The sequence below is a fragment of the Atheta coriaria genome, unplaced genomic scaffold (assembly GCF_025399875.1).
Source record: "Atheta coriaria isolate IRGN ID8LTWV9N9 unplaced genomic scaffold, Caltech_Dcor_3.1 hic_scaffold_1_pilon, whole genome shotgun sequence".
Lineage (NCBI taxonomy): Eukaryota > Metazoa > Arthropoda > Insecta > Coleoptera > Staphylinidae > Dalotia > Dalotia coriaria.
Window position 1 is genome coordinate 1,874,977 of NW_027045443.1, and position 11,318 is coordinate 1,886,294.

At 42.3% G+C, this 11,318-nt stretch overlaps 5 protein-coding genes across 6 annotated transcripts; 2 read left to right on the forward strand and 3 right to left on the reverse strand.

Moving 5' to 3' along the window:
* Positions 1-24: 24 nt before the first annotated feature.
* LOC135795709 (peptidyl-prolyl cis-trans isomerase sig-7) lies at positions 25-2,512 on the forward strand. Its single transcript, XM_065307473.1, has 2 exons — positions 25-157; positions 215-2,512. Exon 2 carries the CDS (start codon positions 215-217, stop codon positions 2,348-2,350), a length of 2,136 nt encoding a protein of 711 aa, XP_065163545.1. The 5' UTR covers positions 25-157; the 3' UTR covers positions 2,351-2,512.
* Positions 2,513-2,637: 125 nt separating this feature from the next.
* Positions 2,638-6,004, forward strand: LOC135795733 (prohormone-2). 2 transcript variants are annotated; one of them, XM_065307509.1, is made up of 4 exons: positions 2,638-3,410; positions 3,855-3,941; positions 4,396-4,738; positions 5,080-6,004. In XM_065307509.1, exons 1-4 carry the CDS (start codon positions 3,194-3,196, stop codon positions 5,534-5,536), a joined length of 1,104 nt encoding a protein of 367 aa, XP_065163581.1. In that variant the 5' UTR covers positions 2,638-3,193; the 3' UTR covers positions 5,537-6,004. The 2 variants fall into 2 exon arrangements, with proteins under 2 accessions (XP_065163581.1, XP_065163590.1); XM_065307518.1 differs by lacking the exon at positions 3,855-3,941.
* On the reverse strand, positions 5,938-7,093 carry LOC135795749 (serine/threonine-protein phosphatase 6 regulatory ankyrin repeat subunit B-like). Its single transcript, XM_065307528.1, has 3 exons — positions 6,693-7,093; positions 6,410-6,633; positions 5,938-6,350 (listed from the first exon to the last, which is right to left on the reverse strand). Exons 1-3 carry the CDS (start codon positions 7,091-7,093, stop codon positions 6,055-6,057), a joined length of 921 nt encoding a protein of 306 aa, XP_065163600.1. The 3' UTR covers positions 5,938-6,054.
* Positions 7,094-7,203: 110 nt separating this feature from the next.
* Positions 7,204-8,735, reverse strand: LOC135795729 (uncharacterized). The gene has a single exon (XM_065307497.1). It carries the CDS (start codon positions 8,557-8,559, stop codon positions 7,336-7,338), a length of 1,224 nt encoding a protein of 407 aa, XP_065163569.1. The 5' UTR covers positions 8,560-8,735; the 3' UTR covers positions 7,204-7,335.
* A 599-nt stretch (positions 8,736-9,334) lies between these two features.
* On the reverse strand, positions 9,335-10,858 carry LOC135795720 (uncharacterized). The gene has a single exon (XM_065307484.1). The coding sequence runs from the start codon at positions 10,694-10,696 to the stop codon at positions 9,452-9,454; it is 1,245 nt and encodes a 414-aa protein (XP_065163556.1). The 5' UTR covers positions 10,697-10,858; the 3' UTR covers positions 9,335-9,451.
* Positions 10,859-11,318: the final 460 nt, after the last annotated feature.

An 11,318-nucleotide genomic window follows, 5' to 3' on the forward strand; every position in this document is an offset into this window, starting at 1 on the left:
AGAATAGTGACGACAATTCCAAACATTTGCGTGAGATACTGCGTCGTTGATGCTAGATTTGTTTCGATCGGTTGCGACACCCAAGCAGTAACATAACCTCCACAGTTGTTTACTTGAGAATGAGTTTAAAAGGCTGACTGAAGAAACATTAAGCAAGGTAATAATTTCACGAATATCTTGATGTATTTTTACTAACATTGGCGGTTGTTCCTAGATGTCTGTTATAATCGAGACCACGTTAGGGGACATAACAGTTGATCTCTTTACTAAACAGAGGCCTTTGGCTACTCTCAATTTTCTCAAACTATGTAAGCTTAAATATTACAACTATCATCTCTTCCACACGGTTAATTCTAAGTTCGTTGCGCAAACTGGCGATCCCACCGGCAGCGGAGACGGTGGATCCTCTGTGTTTGGTGTTGTTGAGGGTCCAGACCATAAATTCTTCCCCATCGAGAAAACACCCAAGATAAAACACAATCGACTTGGCCTGCTCTCATTTGTAGGCAATGAGAAAGCTATGATTGCCTCACAGTTCTTTATCACACTATCTGATAATCTAGCTTTCCTTGATGGCAAACACTGTGTGTTTGGGAAAGTTGTTGAAGGATTGGATGTGCTTGATTTACTCAATGAGGCAATTTGTGATACAAAATTCAGACCATATGTTGACATTAGAATAACTCACACTGTAGTCTTGGCTGATCCTTTTGAAGATATAAAAGGATTGGTTGCTCCATCACGTTCACCGTCGCCCACAGCTGAGAGATTACAGGGAGGCAGAATTGCCCCTGACGAAAACATTGATGACACTGCAGGCAAAGACATGGATGAGATTACTGAGATGACGGCTGAAAGAGAGGCTAGGGCGCGTGCAACAATTCTTGAGATGGTCGGCGATATACCAAAAGCTGACGTTGCTCCGCCTGAGAATGTTCTGTTTGTTTGCAAGTTGAATCCAGCCACCACTGACGAAGACTTGGACATTATATTTGGTAGGTTCGGTAAGATTGTGTCAAGCGAGGTCATTCGCGACAGGAAAACAAAGGAATCTATGCAATATGCGTTTATTGAATTTGACAGTCCGAAAGCATGTGCAGAAGCGTATTTAAAAATGGACAACGTGTTGATCGATGACAGACGCATTCACGTTGATTTCAGTCAATCGGTGGCCAAATATCGGTGGATGGGTAAAGGAAGGCTTGTTAGATCATTGGACGACCACGGTAAGAAGATGTCGAGGAAAGCTGACGCCGATTTGGGCAAAGGGATCTACCAGAGGAACGACAAGCGTGATAGAGAACATACCTTCAAGAAGAGGGAACCTTCAAAACGTGAGAGGTTATCGCCGGAACGTCGCAAGCATTCACATGCGAAGAAAATGGATCAACAACACCGTGACTCAAGTTCTGAACGCTTGGAACACCGGGGATCTCGGGTACACCATCAACATCAATCTTCCAGCAATGGCAACAGGTCGTCACCACAGAGGAAAAGTTCTGAGAATGTTCGTCGCCAAAGAGATTCGCATCAACGCGACCATCCAGATATGCAGAGAAGTAAAAAGAGTCCTTTACAATATCGTAAGCATGCTCTGATAGATAATTCTGAAATCTCTGAAAATCGTGGTTCTCGTGTTGAATCCGAAAAACGATCTTCCCGCAGTGGGCGCGGTGTGCCACGCGAACGAGAAAGCCCCGAACGTGGTCGTCGCGTGGACCCGTTACGCCAGATTGAAGATCGTGATCGAGTAAGTCCTTTGCGCCGTAATTATCAAGATTTTCCCAAACAGAACCGCCATGCTTCGCCACCACGATATAGAAGTCCGCAGCGAGATAGTTCCACTTTGCAATACCGGCATAAATCCTCGCGCACTTCAAGTGATGCGAATCGTGCCCCCGCAGATGACAGAAGCCGTTCATCTAAAAGAAATAAACGTGAGGATAGTCGCGAACGAGCGGATGTTATCAAAAGAGGACGTCATCAGAGTCGTTCTCCTAGAAAGGCCGTAAATAGCCCACGGCGTGATTATCAGCAAGACTACACCCATGATCGATCAGTTTCTCCGAGCAGAAATAGACGCCCTCTGATTCCAGAAAGGCGGCGTAAGTCTTCAGAGAGGTCGATTGATGCTAAGTATGACCGTGAAGAGAAGCATCGTCATCGGAGCAGGAGTATTAGTAACAGCACTCGAAATAGACGTGAAATCAGCGCTGAAAGATATGCTGTTACGAGACCAAAGCGAATCTCACCAGAAAAAGTTCGGCGAGATGTTCCTAGGCAGAGAGAACGTGAAAGGTCACGTAGTCCTGGCCGTGTTCATAGCGCACGGAATTATAAAAGGAAATAAATGTTCCGCAAGGCTTTACTTAATTTATGTTTTTAAATTTCATTCTGCAGCATATCTTATTGTAAAATTGAATGATGTTGTTAAGTTTCTAACTGCATGTTCAAACGCAAACTACGTTCGAATGTCTGTATGAGTACAAATTTATTAAATTTTTTAGAAAAATCAGCGTGTGAATTCTACGAGTTCTTTTCTTGTCAAGCCGACCAACCGGACCGTCCGTTTATTAATGCAACATAATTAAGTTTGTTTACGCATGGAGGACTGAAGAATGACGCGAAATTGATTAATGCGCCGTGAAAAACACTTACAATTACCCGTTGAATATTCAACAGGACAAAATGTAATTACCATAAAATGCGCGTCCCGTTTAGTCGAGGGCGAGCCATACGGAAAGATCGATACGGGCTCTCTAACATGAAGGTAGAAACGACAAAATAATAAAAAAAAACACAGCGTACATTCGAGCCTGCTAGACATTGAAACGTGGAAAGCGATCGGCATCCTTCCAAGAAATGTAAATTTCGTTTGCACTGAGGGAGATTTACTGCGCGCCACGTACTCGAAAACGTGAGAGAGGCGCCGTAAGTGCATGTCACCCTAATTTTCGTCTCCTAGGCGTCCATTTAGTCTCGCAACATGAGACCTGCACATATACCGGATGTGCGCAATCAATATGCTTGAATTTAATTTCGTTTCAGATGATTACCTTCCGTCGTTCCAGGTTTGATATCAATCGAAATCTTATAATAATGAAATTATGTGATAGGATGAGGAGGCGGGCTTGGGCGAAGGTCGTAGGTTGCGCATTGGGATGTTTCTGGGGACGTAGCACGGCACGATTGTATGGTTACACCCGAGCGGGAGCGGCGGGACACATTACTCGGGGGCGGTCGCGCGTCGCTCCGTCAGTCCACTGGAAGGCAACGCACGAGCAACATGTCGCGGCACATTCACGTCGGGAAATCGTTCACGATTTTCCTGTCGCTCATCCTGGCGACCCTTGCACTCCCAACGTCAGTTCTTCAAGATCTCATGGCGAATGATGTCACCAATAAAAAAGGTAACAACTTTAAATTATATTTACGAATTTTCCAAATTTTACCTAAATTAGATAAATATATTTACATTTTAACGTTTTATCGGATTGGTGACATTGAAATAAAAGGTTTAGGGTACTTTATCGAATATTTATTGGAATAAGAAGAGTAAATATACCGCGACATTGATATTTACGTGGGCGAACTGTTGCCGTTCTACGTATGAGTTTTCTACCTCAACAAAATCGATATGTGGGGCAGAGCACAGCGTTTACCTGTTGCTCGATTTCATTCAAGCTCGCAAGCTTTGTAATGCATGCAAATGGACGATTTGTTCTGCGAGGCGCGACGATTTCTCGTCGTCACGTCATTTATATTCTTTCCTTTTAAGTGGAGTGCTGGAGTGATTCTTATGATAAATCGCTGCAGCTGACAGCTCTGAGACAATTTTTCTTTCCACTTTGCAGTGAAGCGCGCTCAAACCATGCCCGCTGTCGAGAAACCTTTGGAATCTCAGAAGGAGTATTTTTATCCCACAGCGATCAAACGTGGCGGTTAGTATAATACTTAATTATTTATCCTCGGGGTTGTCTGATAAGGTCAAGTTAAAGGGTAGACGTCATACGATTCTTGAAAGTAAATCAAATCGACTCCGATGCTTGCTTCCATGAAAGTTGTAATTTGATCAGTTTTCAAATTGGAGTGAAGTTTGAATGAAAGCGTTTTCTGCGGGACTGAATTACTTAGCACACATCCGTCTCCGGTAATCTAATATTAAGTAAAAAGTCAAGTTGAGAGTTTTGAAATGCAGCGCTGGATTCTTCTGAAGGCCTTGCACTGAATTAATTAGGTTTCAGTCTTTATTGATACCTTGAGATACGAGTTTAATCCGCTTCGGAAGCGCGCTCTTATATCAAGGCATTGGTTTATTTTCAATTTTACAAAGCGACTGCTTGCTGGGAGGAAACCCATCGAGATTTTAACTAAAACTTGATTAAAACTTAATAGGCGGCGGCTTGAAGACGAACCAGCTCCCGCTGCTTACCGAATGGGATCAACAGCGTTATAGGGAGCAGGCGGCCGCTGAGGACCTGCCAGTATCGCTGTACTCCCCGTTGGATGAGCTGGACGACAAATCGGTCTCCGACTACGAGAAGGGATATCGTTATGCGACCAACCGAGATAAGTTGGACGAGGCGCTCGAGAACGCCATCCTCAAGTCTGAACTGTACGGAGAACCAACAGCGCTCAATCAATATCGATACTACGAGGACGACGATCGTAAACGGAAGCGGCGAAACGCCAGTACGACGGCGAAGAAGGCGGCAGCGCGCACGCAACAAGCCCGAAGGTAGTACCACTCAGTTCCTGATTGCTTGTTTACGTCCCGGCGCGTTCGATGCTTGCTTCTAATTTAATTCTATCCCAGTAGCGCACTTTCGTCACCCTCGACATATCCTTTTGCCTGGTTATTTTCTGAACAACATGATTGTTTTCCATTTTCCTGCTGGCCTTAATTCCTAAAGGGCAACTCGTGGGTTCAACTTCCTTCCTAGATTCTAGCACAAACACAGTTTAATCGACATTCGAGAAAAACTTAATGATGTTTATGTATCCAATTACCAACTCTCTTTTAGTGGCACCTAAGTAAATATCATCGGGCACGTTTGTCCAATTTCTACTCTTTTTTAGAATAACGAATCGATTGAAGCGTGAAACTGATCTTTCGCCTGAGGACATCCTTGCAATTCTTACACTTTGGGAGAATGAACGTCTGAGCGGTCTCAACACCCAGAACCGTCGTCCCTGGCAACCAAACTACGAAAGTGACTACTCCGACTTCTCGCAGGACTCTGATGAGGATTGGCTGGACGCCCCCGTTTACCCGCATGCTTCTGATGAACACATGACTCCTCCATCGCCGAATTATTACTATGACGTCGCTCCACAGTACGCCGAGAAGCGTGGCCGCTGGGGAGGATTCACTGAGAATCGAAGGAAGCGGTTCATGGTCGCCAAGAAACGCGCTGATCCCACTCGCGAATTGCGCTATTTGAACGGGCCATCCCGAAATGACTACTACGCGCTCAGCGAGTTTCTTGCGAATCAACGCGACGCTGCGGACGGTCCTCTCTATCAGCGCTATTAATTCTGAACTGGGGCTGGTAACTTGATGCACTATCTGAAATAAAGCTTCAAGCTGAACGCATCAGGCATACCCCTAACTAATAGATGTGTACAATATATCGATGTAAAGTCAGATTTCTCTACCTTTGCAACTGGGTCGTGGTATAGATGTTACTTCATACGTACGATCCCCATTGGCCTTATATTTTCGGAAGAAATATTCTCCAGGTTATCATAGAAATATTTTGATGTAGAATATCACCAATATCCAGAGGAAATATCAAACATCCACTTGCAAAGTTAGATAATCCTTTGACATAGTAAGTATATTTTTGAATCGATTTAATGACGTGTACTAACATCAACGCAACTTATATATCTCTATCAATCAGTCAGTATAATAATGTTATAAACATAAAGATATAAAAATATGGATGTTATTTAATGTTGAATACTGTAATCTACAAGGTAATTATAATTATTAATCTAATCGACACCTTACAGTTATTTAGAACATAATAAATTAAGCGCAAAGAAATTTCAAGGGGAATTCGTTTGAGCTTCCGTAGATCTAATGAATGAGTTCATCACACTAATTGCGTCGCGGTGTTGGAATTGTTTGGCCACATCAAGTGGGGTGCGATTTGTTTTGTCCCGCACCGTGATATTTACTCCAACATGTAGCAGGTAGTGGATAAGCGATGGCAATCCGCCAATTGCTGCATAGTGCAGGGCATTCCTGCCAGATTCATCAACATAGTTTACGAATGCTCCATGCCTCACCAGCAGTTTCAACAACACAATATCATCACTCTCAGTGCAATTTAAAATTGCCTCTAGAAATTACTAGTGACTGCATGAGATACAAAAGCCTTGCAATTTTATGATAACCTACCATGGAACAGATATAATGCATGGAATCTACTTTTGTTTACTCTCGCGCCATGCTTTATCAGTGTTTGGCTGATTTCAAAGTCCCTTAGATCCAAGACTGCAATCGAAAGGGCGGTGTTACAGAAAATGTCCACTGCATTTAGGTTTATTCTGTGCTTTATCAATAATAGAATGATGCTTATTGATTTGGTCTTCACCGACATGTGAATTGCAGTTGAGCCATGCCTGAAATTGACATACAAAATCATAGTTTTCTTTTTGATGGGAGTTTTAAGGAGTTGTACCCATTGGGGATATTAATTTTAGCACCAGCATTAATATATATTTCAGCAATCTCATCCCGTTCAGCTAAAACAGCTTCATGCAATGGCGTCAGCATAAAATCGAGTGAGCGAATGTTCAAGTCAATGCCTGGATAGTCAATCACAATTTTGACAAGAGCCAGAGAGCCATTGGCTGCGGCAATGTGGAAGATTGTCCTGCCGGACATATCGTATGTATTGATCGGTACGCCGGATTGAAGGCATTCCTGCACTCTTTCCAGATCGCAACGCTCAATGGCAACAAAATACTGATCGATCAATTCATTATCCGCGTCAGGATGTGCGCTGTGGTATCGATCCGGACTAATATCCTCTTCTTTTTGTAGAACTAATTGCGGATGTTTACGTGGAGGCGTCGACATTTTGTGTTTTGATTCCAATTTTGATGCATTACTATTTCACAATATTATCGAAACTTCATTGTTTCGCCATATATGGTAAACTTCAAAAACATCAAGGTCATTTGTCGTAATTTGCCGTGACATTTGTTTATTATAGTTATCGTGATACAAAGATTTGCTAGCTTGTGTTTAAAAAGCGATAAAAACTAAATACTTATTGATGATTCATGCAGTTACATAAACGGTAAAATATATAAATTTTTCTACATAAAGCCGTTATCAAACATATGTTGCGTCAACAATTTCAGCTTGTTATTGATAAACGCGTCGTGTTTCGATTCCTTGCCGAATTCCTTTGTAAAATCGGTTTCCACGGTCATATTCACGAAGTCTATTATTTCGTCGCCTTCGCTTGCCATAATTTTAGAGACGACCAGCGACATGTTGTACCCTGCAACGGCACCCCGTTTCCATTCCTTCTTCAGGTCCTCGAACGACATCGTAACTTTGCATTTCATTTCCAACAACGAGCTGGTCAAACTGTCGTGATAAACACGTAGATACTTATCCAATTGATCTAAATATTGTTTCGGTGCGCTGACGTAGAAGAAATAACTCAAATCGCTCACTGGCGAGCCGAGGCGCATGATTTGAAAATCAAGCAGACATATTTTGGTTGGTTTAGTGGGGTCGTTGACATCGTCGTATTTGAACATCATATTGTTGACCCAACAATCGCCATGACAGATCACTGGATAATCACCGAGATCTTGAATCATAGCCTCCCAAATTTCAATGGGGCGGTAATCATTGAGTTTTTTTGATGCCTTGGCGTCATCTGCGAATAATGGCTTTACCCTTTGTAATGCAGCGTCAAAAATTTCGAACATCGCTGGGTCTACATTATCCAATCTGAAAACATCCAATATCATCTTCTCCTTAAGACGCGCGTAACCTTCGGGGTCTTGTTGTTGCATGGCATAGGAAACTGCATGGTACTTCCCGTATGTCTTCAGTACCAGCTCGATGTGTTGATTATCCATGTACTTCATCCTGTCCCATAGCTTGAAACCTTTGGTTTTGATGTTTTCCATTACGAGCACCTCCTTCATGTTGTCTTTGCACGCGTGGTAAAACTTTGCGGTCGCGTCAAAAGGTTCACGAACCGGACAAGTCTCGGTTTGGAATTTACGAAATGTTGGCACCACTTCCTCGTAGAATAAAGTTTCGCGCAGAAATGCATCATGGACAGGCGTTAGTTTACGAAATTCTTCAATCCGGGGCGCACCCTTCATCACAACGTGCACCTCCTTGTCATCATCGGTGGTGATATCAACGCGCGTCAGGAAACTCATGTATCCATCACCAGGATTCGATCCGGTTTCAATGTTCACATTTTTTGGCCGAATTTTAAGTTCGTCGTAGACCGCCTTCAACAGCTCGTCCACTTCGGCGCGCTCCAACAAATTGCCGTTGTTACCGTTCATGACCGAATGTGCGACTTTACTGAGTTATTCGATATTAAATACTAGATGATATTAAAAGTCCGACGAATTTTTTGGTCGACGCGTAAGAGAAACGCGCGCGTGTTGGCTTCCCGACTCGCCACACGCGAACTCAGACCGCGCGCAGCCGAATCCGCGACGATATAAATTTGAACAATTCAATCAACCAGTTATGTAATGCATTCATCTCGTTAAATCCGTTCGAATTCGCTGTGTAACGCAAGCATTGCTATAATTATTAACAACGCCACAAGGTCAGTCAAACATTGACGAGTGGTAAATAACCGCCGGCGAAGTCATTAGTTCGCAACATGCGCACTTGATAATAATGTATAATTGCAAGCACCCGATGGCCTCTATTATTATTGAGCTAGCATTCCAAACCAAACACAACTAGCAATTAAATTGTATTTAACATGATATCTATGCATTAACCATTTTTGGCGCTTGCCTGTCAATTGCAGCGCGGATTACGATTAGAATACGCTTCACGCGCAACTTAATGCGAATACAAACAGACCCATTGTAAAAACAACAATGATAATTTAAATATAAATTGTTATTCTAATTGTTGTCACAGTGCTTCCACTGCGGCTGGAATTTTTATCATCTGTACACAGAGAGAGTGCTATTCTATTACTCAATAGTACAAATTTCGTGTTTGAATAATATAATCATGCATGACTGGACAAGGTCAACAACGCACGAGCAAGTTTTCAAATTTGCGCGTAATAAGCGACAAAAACTGAGTTAAACATTAATTTGAACTTTTTTATTTATTTATTTCTCTACAGTATTTTAAAATCAGATGATACAACATATTAATAGAAGCACAACACAGAATGACGATTCTAAAATATTAAAAATTAAAAATTTACTGAAGGAAATCATATTCATGCATGTGGATCGATAGATCCTTCAGTTTTTGTTTGACAACATTTTCGTGTTTGCCTTGCCGATGCATGAGCTCGTCAAGGTTGTCCTCGGTAACATCCCGGAAGTCGATCACTTCATCCTTCTCCATCATCATCGCCTTGCTGATCATCATCGACATCAGAAAACCAAAACGCGCGAATTCTTTCCATTCGATTTTCAACTCTTCAAAACTCATTGCTTTATCCATATCACAGTTCATACTTCTCATAGCGTCTATCAAACTGTCGTAGTAGATAATCAAGAGGTCGTCCAGTTTATCAAGAAGGTGTTTCGGTGCGCTGACATACAAAAAGTAAGATAAATCCAGCACCGGTGAACCAGTGCGTGCCAATTGAAAGTCCAGTAAACAAATATCGGTTGGTTTGGTTGCATCGTCAGCGTCTTCGTATTTAAACATCATGTTATTAACCCAGCAATCGCCATGGCGAAGTACTGGATGATTTCCAAGATTGGTGCCAATTGACTTCCAGAACTCCATGAGACCGCCATCCTTGAATCGGGTGAGTTTTTCGTATATCTCTGTGTGTTCGGCGTCATTTTCGAATGTTTCCTGGAGTTTAGTTGACAATAACTGTATCATCGCAGCCATACCGGGGTCAAATTTGTCCGGACTGAAGATTTCAAACAAGTTATCGGTGAATTTATCGTAGACCTCGGGTTCTTGCTGTTGCATCGCGTATGAAATCGCGTGTAGTTTGCCATACGTTTTGAAGACCAACTCGATATGCTGCAGATCCATCGGTTTCATTCGGTTCCACAACTGGAAACCCTTCGTACGAATGTTTTCCAATACAAGCAATTCTTTACCCTCTGTAGATTGGGTCTTCAAACATTTCGGAATATTATTAAACGGGTGTGGAACACCATGCTCTCTTTGGAATCTTTCAAATTCGGGCATTATCACTTCGTAGATGTGAATCTCGCGCATGTAGGCGTCATGGATCGGCACGAATTTGCGAACCGCTTCGCTTCGCGGTGCGCATTTAATCACAACATGCAACTCTTTACCGTCTTCAGTAGTTACGTCTACCCTGGTGAGGAAACTCAGGTAACCGTCGCCCTTTTCGGCGCCCAAAGAAATCTCCATGTCCTTGGCGGTGATGTTCAGGTCTTGAAAGATGCTATTCATTGTCGCTTCGACTTCCTCGCGCTCCAACAGGACGACATCGTCGGTCTCGTTCATTTCGTTTTATTTTATGCGTTTGAAACAACGAAGCGCGAATAAATCGACTCACAAAGTTGGATGGAATACTGCGTGCGTTGATGATATGAGGCGCGCAACGCGGTTTTGAGCATGAACTAAATTTCATCTGTTAGCAATTTTATTTACAACCGTTACGAAGCCACTTATTGTTCAATGACACATACTGGTTTAGTGTTTTATTTGAGAGGGGACGCGCACTGCACAATAGGTACGATAATTATTAAATGCTTAATTTTTTCTGTTTTATCATGCGAGTTTTATATTTGTGCAAACTTTTCGATGGCGATCGATTGCGCAACATTATGTCCTAGTTTTTGCAATAACAAATGATAACACCAGCTGTTACAATCATACGAACATGATATGCGTTATGTTTGTGGCTAATGCATAGGGTCATTCCCCAGTGGGTTTATTATTTCAACAGGAACAAGTGTTAATGTAGATAGATTAATAAACAGTGCATCAATTATGTAAAAATCGCTCTTATTTTCTTTTGTACGCGTTTTATATGAAATTTATTTTTAATTTTGCGTTTTTTATTTAATCTGTTATGATAATACTTATGCACTTAACGTTTGCCCGTCTCATTGACTGCATATTT